This window comes from Pteropus alecto, unplaced genomic scaffold (assembly GCF_000325575.1).
Source record: "Pteropus alecto unplaced genomic scaffold, ASM32557v1 scaffold139, whole genome shotgun sequence".
NCBI classification, from domain to species: Eukaryota; Metazoa; Chordata; class Mammalia; order Chiroptera; family Pteropodidae; genus Pteropus; species Pteropus alecto.
Window position 1 is genome coordinate 3,489,530 of NW_006443567.1, and position 19,674 is coordinate 3,509,203.

The 19,674-nt window shown below is 37.3% G+C and overlaps 1 protein-coding gene and 1 pseudogene across 4 annotated transcripts in view; both read left to right on the plus strand.

The window, feature by feature from the left end:
* FGF13 (fibroblast growth factor 13) overlaps positions 1-19,346 on the plus strand; it is a 467,301-nt gene extending 447,955 nt beyond the window's left edge. The window contains exons 6-7 of one of the 4 annotated variants that reach the window (XM_006924189.1): positions 17,401-17,599; positions 18,894-19,175. In XM_006924189.1, coding sequence (XP_006924251.1) covers positions 17,401-17,599; positions 18,894-19,030 — 336 coding nt within the window. In that variant the 3' untranslated portion in view covers positions 19,031-19,175. Of the gene's footprint in view, positions 1-17,400; positions 17,600-18,893 lie in introns of all 4 variants that reach the window. The other 3 variants (XM_006924191.1, XM_015598755.1, XM_006924190.1) reach the window with 3 other exon arrangements.
* LOC112472913 lies at positions 5-123 on the plus strand (annotated as a pseudogene).
* Positions 19,347-19,674: the final 328 nt, after the last annotated feature.

Genomic DNA, 19,674 nt, shown 5'->3' on the forward strand with positions numbered 1-19,674 from the left:
ACTAGTCTACAGCCATGGCATCCTGAACACGCCCAATCCTGTCTGATCTTGGAAGCTAAGCAGGGTCGAGCCTGGTTAGTACTTGGATGAGAGACCACCTAGGGAGACAGGGTGCTGTAGGTGTAAAAATAAATAAATACAAATTTAAAAAAAATAAAGATGAAGAAACTAAGGCCAAAGGTTACAGTACTTGCCCAAACTTACCCAGTGAGGCAAACCTGGGTTCTAATTATTGGTCTGTCACTTCGTGACTTGAAAACCTGTTCTCTCAACTGGGATGTAACGTTGCCTTACTATAAAACATAAAATGAAGAAAGAGAGTGTACAGTACAACAGTTCTGGGTAGCTATTTGCCACTAGTTAAGATTGTTTGTCCTCTTTTCCTTTTCCCAGTGCCAACATCAATCAATAAACCAAGACGTTTGAATGAAGTGAGCATATCTTAAAAACCAGTTTCCATGAAAAGAACAAGTAGAGGCCTAATATGCTTGTTGCCCAGTATCTAGTCCATTAGTTTATATCCAAAAGAGACTATCATGCAAGGAATATAGCCCAACCTCTCTATTCTACCTAGATCAGGGCCCTGAACCTCCGCTGCTGGCTAAGCCATCCCAGGCATTGGGTTAGATATAATTAATTCTGAGTCCACTTATTAGCTAGCAAGGCACATTGCGATAGAGTCCTGGTGTACCCACTCGCCTCACATAGGCATGGTTGTCCAGTGAGTGGAATAGTGATACAGTTTGCATTTATTGTTGTTGACAGAGTTAAATAAGTTTATTCATGTAAGGTATAATTTACAATTTAAACCATTGTTTTCTTTCTCCTTCACTATGCTTCCTTTCAAATTACTCCTTTTCTAAACAATATCTGAAGTGTGGCACCAAAGTAATTTTGTTTTATCTCATTATACTTAATTAGCAAGTTGTGGCATTTATTTCTTGTTTAACATTCCTCTTTCTAAAAAGTTCCTATCTTTCTTTTGATAAATTGAAGACAGAATGTGATCCATGGCAAAGAAATGAGATATGAACCCTTCTATATTGTATATGTTCAGCCTGAGATCCTTGTGCTCTACACAGGGCAATTTAAGCACAAGTCATATCAGCTTTTAAGCCCCCATGAAAGACACATTGGAGTTAAACACTAGGTCTCTAGCTAAATTCTTCTTCATATTTTAATGTTTTATTTAATGTATTTTAATGGAATCATCAAGAATAATCTCTTTGGAAAGATGTATTCTTCATTTATTCCTTTGTTCAGTACAATGAACTGACATTTCTGATATGTTGAGAAGAAGATTACACTTTCATAGATTACTGAGATTAGCCCTTGAAATTCACTAGCCATCAGGATTTGCTGCTTTCAGTGATTAATTACCTGTTGGCACACTTTTCAAACATATTCTTTTTAGTTGTTTCTTTTCATCATGACCTACCCTTTTTTATGAATAGCCTTTCATGTAGAGCTCAACAGTGTATTAGTAAAGGTTTATTTGGTTTCTTTGGGGAGAGATCCTGGCTATAATTATAATGCAGTTCATAACCACAGTGAAATGAAAGCCCCAATAACTGTATCTCGATAGAAGCCTAAATATCATTTTATGACACATCGATTCTTTAATACTTATGCAAAGACCATAATAATCTGGAATAATTTATCTCTTCAGTCTGTTAGGCCACCAGGATACATCCATCTATTCAGCAAATTATTATGGCATTAATACAAAGCTTGAGGCACTGTTCCAAATGCTGGCATATTGCAGTGAACAACACATAACTTCTGTCCTCATGGAGCTTATCTTCTAGAGATGGTAGATGTACAGTAGATAAATAAATTAATATATAATTTGTTTTGGAGCATAAGAAGCAGGGTTGCGGGGATAGGATGTACATGCTGAGAGGTAGGGGCAACTTTCATATAAGGTGGTCAGGAATAACTTCTTTGTGAAGGTGGCATTTGATGGACAAGAGGGAGGGGTTCAAGTGGATCTCTGGAGTAAAAAAAATACAAGCAGAGGTATCAGCAAATTCCAAGGCTCTGAGATGAAAATATGTTTGGCATGTTCAAAGGACAAGATAGGGAGCCATTTGACATAGATAGATGAGGGTAGAGAAGTAGCTAGGATCAGATGACATATAACCGAACTTATCACCCAAGGCAAGGACTTTGGTTTTGTCTCTGAGATGGGAAGCTGTTGGAGGGTGTTGAGTAGAGGAGTGAAGTGATTTGCCTTATGTCGTAAATTAATGTTTTATTACAAATTAAGGCTTTTATGGTACTAGTGGCCAGCTAACATAGTTAGAGAATGCTATCAATGAGTCCACAATCTTCCTTATCCCTCGTTGACTTTGCTTTTGTTCCACAGCTACAGAATGAACCTCAAACTTTAGGCAAACATCCTGGGCATTTGCTCTGTGGGTCACAGTGGAATTGACAAGAATATATAATTAGCTCAGACTATCTCATCCATACTGCAAAGAGAGAAAATCAAGTACATTCATTTAACTCAGCCATCGGCAGTGCAGGAAAAATAACTCCCACTGAAGTGAGTCGGTAGCATCTTCATAAACCAAAGCAAGTGTATTATGCCTTAAATAATGGCTCAATGGCCTCAAGGAAGTAACGCACCTTCCTAAGCTTCTAATTTACTACCAGGCTGTGACTCAGACTTAGGGAAAATCGAACCTATTATCGCTTAGTCAAAATACAGTAAGCAACTGTGGATAAACATTGAGCCTATTTAGAAGAACAGAAAGTTAATGTTGCTAAGAAGACAAATATGTAATCTGCAGTTCTCACACTGGCTTTGTGTGTGTATCTATCCGCCAGTGACTGGTGGCTGTTTGCACACCCATCCCTTTACTTTCTCATTGGAGTTGCACATGTAATTTGATGTGTTTACACAAAGTTAAACGCTGCAGTTCTAATGGCTTCACACCTGTTTAATTTGTCTCTTCCTGTTTCTTTCTAATGTTAGGAAATTAACAAAGTCGCTGACAACTGTGCATGGCCTAAGGAGCTGCCCCTAAAGCTATGAGATTTGAAACTCTGTTAGTGTTTACTCAAAGTATTTGTACTGCCCTGTATTCTAGTCACTTAGCTTAGCCCCTTATTCATTCCTTTTCCCTGTGATTTTCAGCCAATATTCGGCTTCTGTAAGTATTCTCTCAGTAGATTGGAATTTCAGAAAGTATAACCCAGTGACATCAAAACACAAAGTGTATTTAAAGCATATTTTTTTCTGATGATTGGAGTACTACTAATCTCACCATACAGGAGGGTGATTTGAAAATGGAGCCTTATTAGCTTATATTGGCATATAGTATGCAGTATCATTTATAGTTCACTCTTATTAAATTGATTCATGTACAAATTATGTTTTTTTAGGTACTATTACAGTGGCGACTTTGGCCATACTAGTGTAACTCTGAAGAATCTATTTTTAGGTTTCGCCACGTGCTATTTTCATTCTAAGCTATACATTGACCTAGGATAGTCTCACTTTTTCAGAGATTGCTAAATGCTTAGCTGATGATTACGGTAATTGAACACTCAACTGTAAGAGATGTTATTACCAAATGTATCCTTTTCAAATGGAATAAATGCTCGATGAAGTTATCATAGTAGGAAGATATTCACCCACAGGAGGTCTGCATCTTGCTTGGCCACTGTAGACTATAGGACTCAGATTTGGTCTGTGGTCTCACTGTAAGAACCCACTTTGGGGCACTGCATGGGTTCTGGTTGCAGCTTGCCAAGTGTTCTTTGAACAAATGTCTAGAGAAGACAACTGCTATTCCCAAAGTGCTGAGCACCATGAGTGGTAGCAACTAGTTTGGGGAAAATAGTGCACATGGTAGGCACTCAATAAATCTTCATTGGCTTGAAGGAGAATAATCCTGATAAAATGGCATATAAAATAATCAGCCTTCATAAATTAGCCAGAGATGATACTGCACATTCTGCAAACAATAAACATCATATAAAGATGTTGTTCAGAGAAGCTCTGAGTCACTAGGTAAATCATGCATCGTGATTCTGAAAGTTTCTTTCTGGGGCCAGAACTTTCATCAGCTTTACCTAGGGAACAGTATAGAATAGCTAGGCTCATCTGAAGATGTTTTGCTCTATACGAAACAGCGCATATGATTGAATATCTTCTCTCCTTTCCTTAACAATTGGCGTTTGAGAGTCTACTAAAGAATAAGTCCATGTCTCCTTTGTCTAACGAGAGAAAATAGATCCTTGACAGGGTGGGGGAAGGAAAAATTACATATTGAACCCACACAGCCCTCTCTCTGGAGACATAACTTGGGCAAAGAAGAAAAAGGATGTACATTGGGGCCACCCTATCATCACTTTTCCATCAACTTCCTGTTTATTTTAGTTGGAAGTCAGCATTTAATCAGTTTTCCCTGAAGCTAGGTGAGGGAGTTTAATTCTGAGAACCGCGATGCCCCCGAAGGGCCATTTTCTTCTCTCTTAGAGAAAGGAGTGTTTGAACTCTCCTGATGCTGAGGGATAATGTAGGCACCATTGAGTAGCAACATGTAGTCTACTTGCGAGGTTAGAAAGAGAGAAGCAATCCAACTGCTGATGGGATTCATGAATAGATGATGCAACTTACAATGACGTGGTGGTCCAGTTTATCATATATTAATCATGTAAACTTAGAAGAACCTTTGTGTGGAATCAATATGAGACTAAATACAAATATACTGTGAACATTTGAAGTTTTAGCCCTCTTGCTTATCTTTAAAGTAATATATACAGTATATTTGCCAGCATAGATTTTTCATCACCAGCCATCTGCTAAAAATTAGTATGAGATAAATAATTTAGCTTCCTTCTGTTCAGATACAATTTCACTACCCTCTTCCTCAATGCTGTGAAAGTCTTCAGAAATAATCAATTGTAAAGTGCTTTTGCATTCCAGCCAAAGCTGAGTCTAGAGATTTCTGACATGCTGACGTTTGATTCTGTTTTCCTCTGTGCTGTGAAAAGAACCAAGGTGCTGATTATTACCGAGTGGCCTCAGAGAATTGCATAGCTGGTGGCGGCCCCTGCACAGACACATTGCCTGCTAAATCGAGTGTGTGGAACCATGACATGAGGCTGCTCGGATGTGGCAAAAGTGCAAGTCATTTTTTGAATTAAGAAAAATAATGCAGAGCATAAGAAAGAAATTTAGGAGAGATTAGTTACATATTCCCTGTGACCCAGTACTTCTCTGTGATCACAGTGAATATCCCAGGTTCTAAAGCACAATAATCGGTTCGGAGGAGATATTTTTCCATTCATAAGAGAAATCTCTGCTCCTTTTGGTCCTGGCCTTATTTCTTCAATCTGGCTTGAGTTGAGGAAGCTTATGCTAGAGTTGTAGGAGAACACATGCAAGATTGTGGAGGGCCTTGAACACCAGGCTAGGGAATTTGGATTTTATTTGGTAGGCAGCAGGGAGCCATTAAAAGATTTTGAACAGGAGGAATGTAAAAAATAGGACTTGATTTGGATGCATGTTTAGTATAAAAGTGCAATGATAAGATATATTAAGAGAGTGTTATGGTTCTGTTCACAGCATGACTATAACTGGAGAATTCATCTCTACTAGCTGTCTAGTTCAGCTTTTACAGCATGCAAATTTTCAGGGCCAGCTGCAAGAGCTTGATGGTAAAAGAACAAAGTAAGACTTGATCATGTGAATGTAATTGTAAAGAGAGGGATTTTAGTGATCAAGATCACTGGTAACACAGAATAATAATCATTTTAAAGGGTGACTATAGAATTATTTGCTATTTTGTCGAGTTCTTTAAACTACTTCTATGCTATATAATTACCGTAAGTTTTAAGTGTTCCCTGCGGGGATAATTTATACATTTTGCATTCTCATGCAAATGTTTTAACAGTCTACACTGTTGAAAATGAAAGCTGAAAATTATTCCAAATAGGTCATAGTTGTGCAAAGCTTATGAAGTATTAATCATTTTTATATATTCTTATAGTTTGTATTGTTGCATTGTGTTTTCAACTACGGTAATACATAAGTAACAAATATTTGAAATTTTAAATTGTATATTTTGATAAAGGACTGTAATTTGCCTATTTCAAAATTTAATGTCATCAAAACTCTTTTAAAAATTAATATAAAAATGTTGCAGTATTTCAAGAATTACAGAACAAACCATATTTAATTTAAACTAAGCTTTGAAAGCTCATTTATGAATTATAGCTGGATACTTGGTCTGTACACTCCTGTAAAGCACTGCGTATTTAGAAATCAGACTTCATTGCAGTGCTGTCTACATAACCATAATATAAGATGATGGGAATAATAAAGGCCGTCACAGGTGACAGCAGCTCGGTCATAACTAGGAAACCATTGTCTTGATTACTGCGACATAGCCACACATCTAAGCATTATATTTCTCTTATGAAAATATAAATATAATTCACTTGATGATAATGATATTCATATTTCAAAGTGTCTTATTTTAATGAACTTTCACAGGACTTCTTCGCACTAATCCTGAGTTTCTTGAGACCCGTATTTCCTTTTTTTTTTTTTCTTCCTAGAGGTGGCTATGCATTACATATGGGAAAACCTTAAGGAAGAAATAGATTTATTCCTCTATCAGACTCTTCTATAGGTACTAACTTTACAGAAGAACATAACCTGCCCTGGGTGGCCTCTCAGATTTTAACCCTGAGCTCAAAGCACAACTGGGAGTTTGGAGAGGAATCAGAGACATTTTCTACAGCGAAGGAGACACGACTTACTTTCCCACCTTCCCCATTAAACCTATGGGGTGGGCATAGAGGCAGAGGGTATGGCAGACATTTCTAAATGGCCACAGACTTATGGAATTGGGAAAAACAAATCGTCTCATTTACTTTCTCTGTTTTCACTTCCTGTTGTCTTTCTCTGTCTCATTGTTCCCCCCTCCTCTGTCTCTCTGTTTCTACTTCTCTTTCCTTCTCTTGCTATCACGAGCTCGCACAATCACACATGAGTCTGACTAGACTGATTTACAGTTTTCTTTACCTGTTACCCACATCTGTACATAAAATGGCAGAAGCCTAGTTTCAGTAACATGCTCTGGGGTCATCACCTAAAAACGCCAAGGTAGAGAGGTTACTGGAAAGAAAAAAAAAAAAACAAACCTCAAAATGTGCCAAAATTCAGTCATGAACACTTTGCAATAGGATAATGAACTTTTCATGGCATGATCTAGGAGAATGTTAAATGAACACATTTACATAAGAGAAATGGAAAGCTGTGTGGTAGAGAAAGCAGTGGGCTGTGAGACAGGCTGGCGGTCTTGGCTGTGCTATGTTAAAGCTCTTCCTTCCCTCTGCAACCCAGACCAATTAGAGCTGCCTGGTCCTCAGTGTTTTGTAGCCTTGGAAACATCTTAGAGATCAAGTGTTAAAATGAGGGCTTCTCACATGTCATCACCAACTACTTTATACAGATTCAGCTTCCCCTATAAGGAACTGCTTCCCTACCTGGATTCAATCTCTAGAAGAAAGTGTGAAAGCCAGATTTCATTGTAATTAGCATCTCTGGTTCCATTTCTTCAACTGTGAAAAAAAGCTCTTTAGAGAGAAAAAAAAGTCTACCAAAATCCATTATAATCATTACCTTTGTTATCATTATTATTATTAAACTGTCCCTTATTTGTCACTCAAATGCTCTAACTGTTAAGCAGTTATAGAAAACTTTAAAAGTTTTATGCTTAAACATAAGGTACTATTAGATATTTCATTATTGTTGTTATTAGTAACTGACATTATGAAACTAGTACTAGCAAACAGTGGTTTAGAACAAAAGAATTGAGCTAATAATATTGTACTTTTGGTAGTATAGTAATTAAAATGAGACACATAAATCTCATTTGGTCCATTAATGCTACATTATTTCACAGATCTCTTTAATATCATCTGGATTCACCAATGCATGTTATAGTAATTCAGATTTTAGAATCTTTGAATATTTAAACCCCCAGTTGAAAGCTCCTATATTGCTACTCTTGAAAAGGAATCACTACTGAATGCAGTTGTCATACACAGTTAACGTGTAACATGAACCCCTCTCAGAAATGGAAAGGTGCTCTCTACTCCGTTTGTTTTCATTGACAGCCACTAGTTTCCATACCACTTTCAAGCTGGGAGTAGGGTGGGGAGGATGCTGCATTTCTTTATATATATATATCACACACACTGAAATTAAGGCAAGAGAAGGGGTCCCACAGTCAGCGAGCACTTATACATAAGCTAGCGGCTTTCTGTAGCCTCTGCAGTCCACCCAGTAAGGCACATGACACTATTCTCCTCTTATAGATGCTGGCTCAGAGCACAGGTGAATTGCCCAAAGTTAGAAATCTGGAAAGTGGAAGAGGCAGGTATAAACAGAGGTCTTCAGTGTTCAAAGAAACAGGGTACATAAATAAGGAAGAAGGGGCGAACTTTCAGCAAATGTTGAAACTGTACATTTAGAAGAGAATTAACATTGCAGCTATTGCCTACACAGTGACTATTTGGGTGAAAAAAATCACATTTGCAATTGATCTTATAAAGAAATGATTTGTTCAGGGCTTGTTTCCTGTGGTTTTTTCATTTGTGAGGTGAGAGGACTACTCTCTCAGACCAGAGGGCTGCAGATCCACTCAAGTTGTTACAGAGAACTGCTGTCAAGGTTAAATCAGATCATTACATATTCAAAGGGGCCTCCCACCATGCTTGGCACACAGTAGGCTCTTGGTAAGTAGCAGTTTAGAATGAACTCTTCCATTTGAGTCTGAAATTAATGTAATGTATTCAGACTCATGACAAGTGATTGTCACTAGCATCCTTTCATTAGCTCCTTTCAAGGGGCAAATGAGGATAGACTGAACTCTCTTCTTAGAGAGATTACTCTCTTTACGACTTTCTATCCTCAGAAGTAATTTGCAGGTGTAATGTGATGTGGCAGCCCAATAGCCCTCTGCGACACCTTTTTCATCCTTCATTTATAGACAAGGACATTGTACCCTGTCCTGTGAGACTTGAGGTTTTATGGTTTGCAGTGGAAAGGATGCATTAGTGACTTCCATTTGAACAGTCACTGTTGTCTAGCTTTTCTACTTGTGCAGGAGAAAAGGTAAGATTTTTTTTTTGAAAGTCTTAAAAAGTGGCCTCTTGGTTATTGTTAAGTGACTGTCTTCTACAGAGACAGACCTTATCAAATTTAACACAACCACTCTCCAACACAAATCAACATTCCTGTCCTCAATTCTCTGAAGTACTAGAACCTTCTATGTGCCCAACTTGCAATGATTTTATTTTTTAATAGTCCACCTCCCTTGCCAGGATTTTTTGCAATTGATCTACAAGGAAAGAACCTTTCTCCTTTGCATGAGAGTTTGTTGGATCTCTGGGAAAAGTTTTCAGACTCCCAGGCTTTGAATTTTCAGACAAGAGCTTGCAATGGTTATTCAAAAAGATACAACTTACTAAACTTATTCTCTTGCTGACTACGAATGTATCCAAAATCATTCTCTTGCAGATGGATTTAGATCCCACTCTGAAGTTATTACGCAGAAGAGTACTACCACAAGTTAGAAAACATGGTGACAGAATATTTATCCAATGAGCACAAATTGCAGTAATCAGCCAAAAGACAGGAAAATTTATTTTTGGAAACTATATCTGATATTTGATTCCCATTTCAAAATGCATAGGTCAGTCCTGCTATAGGAAAAGCCAACATCTAGAGTCAATATACATAATAGATTAAAAACATTTTAGGGAGTTATTCACATTAGAGAAGTGTTCTTTACTTGGAAAAAAAAAAAAGACTTTCCACAGATGTTTGTTCAACAGTGAAATCCCCTGGTAAGATTTTTAAAATAACATGATAGTTATACAGTACCTCTGCAGCGTATCTTATGTAAAATGAAGTACATCTTCTGCCACCTAATGGAACTGTCTAAACGATCAGTATTCTGCAAGGTTTGGGTCAGACTCACACTGTCTTGAGCCAATTACACAACCTTAGAGACATGTGGCTGGTCCCTTTCCCTTGTCACAAATCTCAGCAAGTTACTTCCATTTCAGAATGTATTTGCTGACCAGGTTTGGAGCTGAGTGAGGCCTCTGGATCATATAATTTTTATATCACTACAATATAACTCATCTTAGGCTGTAAGGGATGCATTATTTTTGTTTTGTCTCCTGTTTTCTCTAGCTTATTTGAGTGGAGTGTGTTTTTATAAAACAATTTGCTTTGGAAAATTTGACAGCTTGAGTAATGCATTGCATGAGACTGCTTTACAGAAATATATGAAAATTCCGAACAAACCAGTACAAAGGACTAAAATGTGGTCATATCTGCATCCTAATTCTGTTTTAAACAGGCCATTGGTTGACAAACTCCTTAATATTTTTTTCATCTTTGTTTGTGAAGAATTGAGGAGAAAAGGCAATACTGTGCTGGCAGATTTTGTGGGATCAACAGAGGTAAATTAAAATGCCTATGAAATATCTTGGAATATGAAAATGCTACCAAGAAATTCCATTGTAACTATCTAAGGAAAAATAGTACTGTGTGCAGATTCTTAATTATATTTTTCATTTCTTTACCAACGTTGCCAATTAACATGTACTTTTAAGTCATTTTGTTACATGGTATTTCATGAAGCCCATTGTAAAGCACTTCATTTTTTTTAATGCTGTGGCTGGAAGCACTGCGGCCTTCTGAGCCCACTGCAGGCAGAAATGGAAAATGAAAGGAGACAAAACAGTTTTCTGGGAACCAAGCTTGGAGGAGAACACTAAACACAGGGTATAATTCATATGCAGTCCTAATTTTTGGCAAAATTTATATTCTTCCATGTTACTAAAACCTGCATAGGCAGACTCTTTATTTTTAAATTGATTTCATAGTGAAAAAGAACCTTGAAAAGAAGAGAATTTATTTTTTTTTTGCTCTGGTTCTCTGGGCATGCATTATCAGAAGGAATCTCACATTTCATGTTTCTGGAGCCTACAATTTTCAGAGCTTCTTTCACATATGTCATCTCATTGGATCTTCGTACAACAATCTAGTAAGGTCAGCAGGACTGGTAGTCCCCCCACCATTTTATAAAACTCAAACTAATTAATTTAATCAAAATGTTTAGCTATTTACAGACTCAAAGGCCAAGAGTATAAGCTTAATGCCTTATACTTGGCTAACAGGAAATCTCTTTATTCTTGCAGCTTAAGCACGGTTTTATCTTTATTATTCCCTCTCCTCTTCCTCCCTTTCTCCTCCCTCCCTCCGTCTTTCCCTTACCCGCTTCCCTCTCTCTTTCCTCTCTCTCTTCATCTCCAATTTTTTTAATTGAATTTATTTGTAGGCAGCTTTCTTCCTTTTATCACCTATTCTTTCTACCCTTGCAGGCAAGTTCTTACTTGTCCTTCTCTACTGTAAAACAACTCTCTGTTCATGTAGTGCCACATTTAACCCCTTTTTGGGCCTATGCTTCTAAGTTCTCTTTATAGATATTCCATTCTTTCATTTATTTATTTCATCAGATGCATATTGATCATTAACTATAAGCCAGGCCTAACACTAGGAGCTGCCCTCAAGTATCTGACAGTCCAGAGGATATTTGAGTGAACAAACCATCTCGGTTTATTGTGAATTAATAATTTTGCTTAGCTACAGTGCACTGGGCGAGGGTTGATTCCCTCTTCCCCAACCTCTCCCTTCCCATGCTTTGATCTCATAATAATGAAGTTCATGCGCATCAAATATACCCTGGGAGAGAACATCAAAGTTCCGAATATAATAATTAATCCTGGATTTTGAAATCACTGATAGAGGGGAAGCCTATATAAAGAATATAGGTAGTTACAGTGTCACTCCCATGGGTATGACTTATATTTTAAGGTTCGATTCTTTTTATTTTTTAAGAGAATTGAAGATCCAATTTTAATTTGCATATTATTTTCATTAGCCTGGAGAATAATTGATTAGCACAAGTCAGACTTGCTTAAAAAACCTGCTGACTTTAAATCTATAAAATTAATTGTCATCAGAAGATAACTCAGAATTAGAAAGGTAACCCTTGCTATTGGCAGTAATTGTTAAATTAATTGGATTGCCAAGCTACTGAAAATGTGGCTGCAAGAAAGGAAGAGACAAGAAAGAGGTGAGAGGCTTAAAGGGAGAGGTAGATTAGTTATAATACATTTATAGAACTTACTGAAAAGAGGATCTTGTGTTTTACTAGGTTCATTTTTCAAAGTTTCTTTAAATGTCCACTCATAGTATGTTTTTGTTTCTTGTTTTATGATGCCTGCTTTACAAAATATTACATGTGAATAAAACAAAATTGAGAAATATTATAATACTTCTCAATAATATACCAGGTTGTGCGCACTTGGTATAGCATATGCATATGTGAAAGATTATACTTAATATGCAATACTGTTATCTCAGACTTTGTTCAATATCTAGGGGTGTAGTGTTGCCATTTTTTGTATGGGCAGCCTCAGTAGACTGTTGCTCTCTTGGGATCCAAAGGAATCAGCGCAGCCCATTTAAAAAATATTTCTTTTGAGAGAAATGCATTAAAAAGAAACATTTATAATATACATGGCAATCCACAGGGCTTGCTGTCCTACTGAGATACAGATGCAAATGAAACACTGCCAGCTTATTAGTGGGACCATAGCTGAAAATCCAAAAGTAGTAGGGAATGTATGAAAAATCTACTGTTGAGGTCTTAGTTTACTGAATTGCTTCTCTTAATCAGGAAGGCATTTAATCATGCTGTGTGTCTTTTGGTATTGTAGATGTCTTTAGGGCACTGAGATGGCATAAATGATAAATACAGATATTTTTTAGCCTTCACCTTTATTGGTTGCGTGTAGCTACACATCGCCTGTTGAGTGGCATGGCCCTTACTTGGCTCCCTTCAGGGAAGCCACATCACAGCCCATGCTTCTAACCTGACTCCAGCTCAAGGAGGCCAAAGAGGTATTGCACCCTCTCCATACTTCTCACTTGGTACAAGGAACAGTGTTGCTTCTTCTGATCCTAATAGAGAATAGCAATTTACACAGGTCTAAAGCCTTTTGTTCTGGACAAAGATGTTTTCTGGCACACCATTGGATCTGAGGTTATTTGCAAATATCCAACATTACTGATGGTGTTAATGCCTCTTCGCTTGCCTTTCAAAGTCTATGTGGAGGTCTAAGATGCCTGGAAAAGGATAGCTGACCATTACTATTTGTGGCTCTAAGCATTCTCCAATATATTCTATTGACCTGATGTTGAGGGTTTTAAATGTTTTCTTCTTGCCAGTGATATTTCAATGTCCAAATAACTAGCTCCCCTTAATAGTGACTAAACTGGTTTAAAAAAAGTGTTAGACTTTGCTCCTGGATCTTCTCACTCTGAAAATGTAGATTCTTGATTCCTGACCAAAAATATAATCTGTATAACTAACTGGTATGGATTCTCTGAAAAAAATATAGATACACAAGACGTAAACAACTTTTAAGAAAAGTCAATGCATAAAAGTTTATAAGATATAAAGCACTTTTTCTCTTGTACTCATGCCAAGTAATTTCTTAGTGGCTGTTCAGGGAATGCTTGGCATCCTTTTAAATTCATTTATTATGATAGCAGATATTTATTTAATGCACATTAAATACAAAGCATGGTGATTGCTGCCTCTAATTAGTGCCTACTATGTGTCAAAGCCACTATCGTACCTTCTTCAAGAGTACTAATAATCATCTACACATCGATCAAAAGAAGTTTATTCCTTGCCATGTGTCTCCCTGGTATCCTCTCGATAGGGCTTCTCTGATTGGAGTCAAATTTAATTTCTGTTATTTATATGAATCACTGCTGATAAAGAGATGCAATTGCACCCTTTTTTCTTTGGTGACCCTTCCTGTGTTAGGTGGGATGTTCACATTTTTCCACATTTCAGAAAAATCAAGCCTCTTCTGCCTACTCATTCCAACACTGGATAAAATGACAGTGTCGCACACAGAGAACAGAACACTCCTTTGGTTGCTTCAACATTCTTTTTTTGGCCTCATTTTCCTCCCTCTCTACTGAGTTTTTGAGTCCAAATTTAGTGGTGATGACTAAGAAATTTCCAGGATATGACAGAGCATTCAGTTCATTGAGTCCTTCCTTGCCACTTTCCAATAGTTGTAACAATTGCCAAATTTTTCTTCTTAATGTTGTAGGTGCCAGTATCTGTGTAGTATCTGTTATTCTTAACATATACTAAGTCATGCACTCAAGATTTCTATGTGCTATACAGCTTCCTTCTATATACAACTGATTTTGTTATATGGTATTAAGGAAATTCCCTGCAGACTTTTTACTGCGTGATATTTCTGAATCCTGGAATTAACAGTCCTCAAATCTGAATCTCTGAAATTCAAATCCCATAAACAATAATCACGTGGTCTGCTGTGTGTTAGGCAATATGACCAGCTATTTATGAAGGTGGAAGGTGGATTCAGAAATAAGACAAATTCCCTGCCATTTGGAGCCAATCAAGCATGTGCCTGAGTCACAGGGACAAGCTGGAAATGCAGATAGAGTTTGTGAAGGCACAAATATGAGTATAGTCAATTCTAACTGGGAGAAATAAAATATGATTCCAGAGGCAGTCATATTTGAGCTAGGCCTTGAGGGATGAGGGGAAAGCCAGTAGATAGAGAAATAGAAGAATGACATTCTAAACAATAAAAATGAATGGCATCTGTAAAGGCCCAAAGGCATACATGATTCTGTGGCAGAGCATGAGACTTGAAGGCATGGTAGTGACTAAATTGTGGAGAATTTTAAATGCCACATCAGGTTGTCAGTTTTACTAGAGGCATGATGAAACCATCAGAAGTTCCTGAGGAAGGGAACTTTGTGTTAGGAAGGAACCCTTTTATCAGAAGAGGAGACCAGTTAGGAGGTTATTACAGCAGGCCTGTGAAGAGGTAATAAGAGTGGCAAGGTAATAATAGAGTAGTGACAATGGGGGTGGAAGGTAAAGGTCATGAACTGGAGAGGATGTGGAAGGTCCTCTGAAGTTTTAAGTGCGAGCAATTGCCAGGATGGTGGACTCTAATTACTGAGACAGGGGACACAGAAGTGGAGGTTAGAGGAACTGTGGTTCTGTGCTTCAAATATTATTCTCCCTTTTCTGTTTAGAATTCCTACCCATCCTTCAAGGCTCAGCTAAAATAATACCCTCTCTGTAAAGCCTACACTTCGCTAGTCCCCCAGTCATAATTAAGTCAGGCTTCCTCTTTTCTCATACAACACCTCGTTTATACCTCTCTTTTTATACTTAATGAGAGCATACTTGTGTCCAGGTTATCTGGGTTCATGTCTCACTCCTGAAAATATATGGTAAGCATTCTAAGGCCACATCTTATTTACCTGTAGATTTTTAGTACCACCCAAGCATGTAATAGATTGTCAGAAAATGCATATAAATAAATGAATGAATGCTGTTACACACAAGACGTAATTGCAGCCCTTTTTGGGGACCTGCCTTAGAGCACACAATGATCCCATCTCATCATTTTTTAGTCAGTCATACAGTTGTTCACGTGGTTACACAGTATCGCTCACCGTAATCATATATGTTATTCACCATATTTATTTTCAAATGGTGTCTGACTCTTTCTAAAACTAAAATGTACTCTCCAACGATGAGATTTTTTTTTCTAAATGATGATTTAATTCCCAATGAATGTTAGCAACGTTCTATGCAATTGTCCTCATCACTAGAGGGAATGTGGAGATTCTTAGTCCAATTTCTTTGTTAGGGATACCTTGGCTTTCCCTATGTTAAGAATCCTACAAAGAGGAGTTTTCACAGCTGATCAATAGAACACTTTGGTTCCAAGCATGTGATAATTGCCTTATAAGTACATTTCTTCTTGGGTAGATTGAATTTGTATGAATCTTCCAAGGCTCTATCAAGTGTGCCCCAGGCTGAAATAACCCCGAAAGATGATTCCAGTCTGTGCACTCTGCACGCCAGATGAGGGGAGTCAGTGAGGTTACTGAGGGAGACAGATTTTGTGGATTCTCAGAAAAAAGAAAAAAAAAGTTCTATTGTTTAACCTACAGAGAAAGGCTGCCTTATTTGAGGAATCTGTCCCTCTTTGCCGACTTGACTCCCTGAGAGTGCTTTAGATCCTGTTGTTGAGGTAGTGTGCATTGCTTAGAATGATATCTCATATGAAAATGAAGGAAGCTGGGACCATGGTGCCGTTGTTCAGAAAAGACTGATATCCAGAAAGCTTGCAGTATTTTTACAAGGTATTTTTTTTATGGTTTTATCAAAATTTATTCCTCATAATATCTCAGCAAATGAGCAAAACTCTAATGGCTTCCTTGATGCCACTGTTAGCATTTTCTTCATTATCTTCCACTCCTAAAGGACCCTCTGTTTCTCTTTGGATTACTTAGGGATTAAAATTTGCTATTCATTTCATTTTGCTTACAAATGGCCATTTTAATAGCTATTTATTATATATACACACATACACAAAACTTGAAAGGTTTTCTGTGTCTGTTTTTGTTTCTGAAACCATCAGTTGGTTGGTTCAGGAGCCCTTAATTTGTATAGGCAAGTCCAGAGAAAACATGGCTAAGTATGTGGCAGAAAATCACATTCCACGGTTCAGAGTTCCCTGGGCTGTTCTCTCATGTCTGCTTGTAGAATTACTGTAAATTTCTTGCTTCCATATTGATTTGCTTGTAAATGTTCCTATAAGGCAAGGATGGGGTGAGGTGGGATTTTTTTTTTTTAAGTCAAGGTCCAGTATCTAAAAAAAAAAAAAATCAACTTGGTTTACCTAAAAGTAAAAGGGAGTCTTTCCTTCTAGCATCCCTTTAGAAATATAGGCAGCCAGTATTGTAACATTGTAACACAGATTTCAGCCTTGAGCAATTGAAAATTAATAGTTTATAGTAACTGAAGAATCTATGAAAATTAAATACAAGGACTAAATGTTTGTTTTCTCATCTTTAATCTCGAAGGGAACAAAGCTCCATGTGACCACTTTATGCTTGTCTTTTCAATCTTTGGCTCTTATATTTATCCAATGTATTACGCTATGTGGCTGGTTCTAATTTTTCCACTTCCTTATTGCAAAGAGAGCTAATCATTGTTCAGTAGCACTTGCACTTGGGGCTTTTTGTAAAGTGTCATGCAAAATGTTATATATAGTCATTTTCCAGTGATAATAGTTCATACTATTAAAATAGAACACTGGTCATTTAAGCTTTAAAAAAGTATGTCCTTAACTTCTGAAGGGCAATACCACATGGTTCTACATTAAATCTATAGCTATAAATATTGAGCTTTAGTTTATTTACTTTTCTTGTAGGAACATTTCACACCGGAGTGCAAATTCAAAGAATCCGTGTTTGAAAATTACTATGTGACATATTCATCGATGATATACCGTCAGCAGCAGTCAGGCCGAGGGTGGTATCTGGGTCTGAACAAAGAAGGAGAGATCATGAAAGGAAACCATGTGAAGAAGAACAAGCCTGCAGCCCACTTTCTGCCCAAACCACTGAAAGGTAAGCTTGCTTTTATAGGAGCTGTGGACTAAATGAGTATGTATTTAAAGCAATCCTTTATCACACTTTAGAAAATGGAACATAATTTTTCTACATTAAGACATTTATACAAAAATTTAGTAACATTTTACAATACTTAAAAATATTAAAACATTGACAATAGCATCTAATCTCCTGATTTTGATTTTTCCATAGTATGTCTACATATAGTAATGCCTTACTTATATGGAAGAAGTTTAATTGCTAACTCAGGATATCCAAGAACCCTAAGTTATGCCAAAATGGTCCCTGGGCAGAAACACTGATGCTTAAATGTGTGCATGCAACACTAATTGGAAAGCTCCTTGGGCCCTCTCTAAGTGCCCAATAATATTGCCCCAACAGTTTTCATTCATAGTTTTGTTTTTCAGTCATTATTAGCAGATTAGTAGCAAATTAGAAAGGGTGAAGAATAAGAATGGGCTGCAGAGGATAGGGATGTTAGTAGTGAGACATGGTAGAGAAGGCATAGAAAATTCAGGCCAAGCAGAACGTGACCTCCAAGAGGTCTGGAGTTTAACTAGAGGTTTCCAGTAGGGCAGACTGCCCAGTCACATCAGCATAGCACTGCTTCACAGCACATTTTCTGGAGCCAGACTACTTGAAATCAAATTCCATTTTTACCATTTTTACTAACCTGATGGATGGTCTTGGGCGGATTATTGACCTGTGTGTGCCTCAAGTTCCTCATCTATAAGATATGGGTAAGAGTAGGTACATCAGAGGATTCTTATGAGGATTAAATGAGATAATGAATGTGAAGCACTTAGAACAATATCTAGCACATTATAAATGCTCCATAAATATAAGTTAGTACTGTTATCTACAGCCTAACAATAATATTTACCATTTATTGAATTAAGAATTGTGCTAATATTTAGACTCTTAGTTTCATTTTGAAGCATGATAGAAATCAGTGTTTTTTAAAGGGTTTTAAATTTTAATATTTCCCTTGCATAGCATGCTCTAGATCATATTTAAACCTCTAAGAGCTTTATTAAATGCATTTTTCATTAATCGTCTCATATACATAACCATAAGTGATGGCAATTGGGCATTAGAATTCTTTACATGCTTCTTCACCAAGCCTACATTTGGCTTAATATGATCCAGTTCACTACCTAGTGAGTCTTTGAAAGCAGTGTTTGTCATATTTGGCCTCAAGCATGGAAGCCTATTAACCAGAAGAAAAGTTGAGGGCCACTGTGGTGTGCCCATTTGAAGACCTTTGACACCATCTTTCTGTGTTTTTCAGTGGCCATGTACAAGGAGCCGTCACTGCACGATCTCACAGAATTCTCCCGATCTGGAAGCGGGACCCCAACCAAGAGCAGAAGTGTCTCCGGTGTGCTGAACGGAGGCAAATCCATGAGCCACAATGAATCAACGTAGCCAGTGAGGGAAAAACAAGGGCTCTGTAACAGAACCTTACCTCCAGGTGCTGTTGAATTCTTCTAGCAGTCCTTCACCCAAAAGTTCAAATTTGTCACTGATGTTTACCAAACAAACTGGCAGAGTTCATTATTCTATCTGCCATCAAACCTTATCATCCATACTAAAGCCCCATAATTTAGATTGAGCTTGTGCAAAAGAATGCCAAGCATTATCAGTGAACTAAATCCAGGAGAAGGACTGCCCAATTTTCTCATAATCTCACTTATACTTTGAGGATGACAAACCAAAATCATTTCACAGCACTAATGCTGATAAAAATTTGCCCTCCAACCAAGAAAATTTAAAAGACCACAATTGCTCTTCAAAAACAAAGCAAAACAAAACAAAAACAAAAACAAAATTAACTGCTTAAATGTTTTGTAGGGGCGAACAAAATTATGTGAACTGTGTTGTTTTCTTGGCTTAATGTTTTCTATCTACGCTTGATTCAAATGTCTTCTTTACTTTGGTATAGTGTAACTTTATGATCTCTGAAATTCAATGGTTCTATTCACTCTCTGTCACTTAATCCAAATCAACCAAATTCAGGGTTGAATCTGAATTGGCATCTCAGGCTCAAGGTAACAATGTTCTTGTGGTTT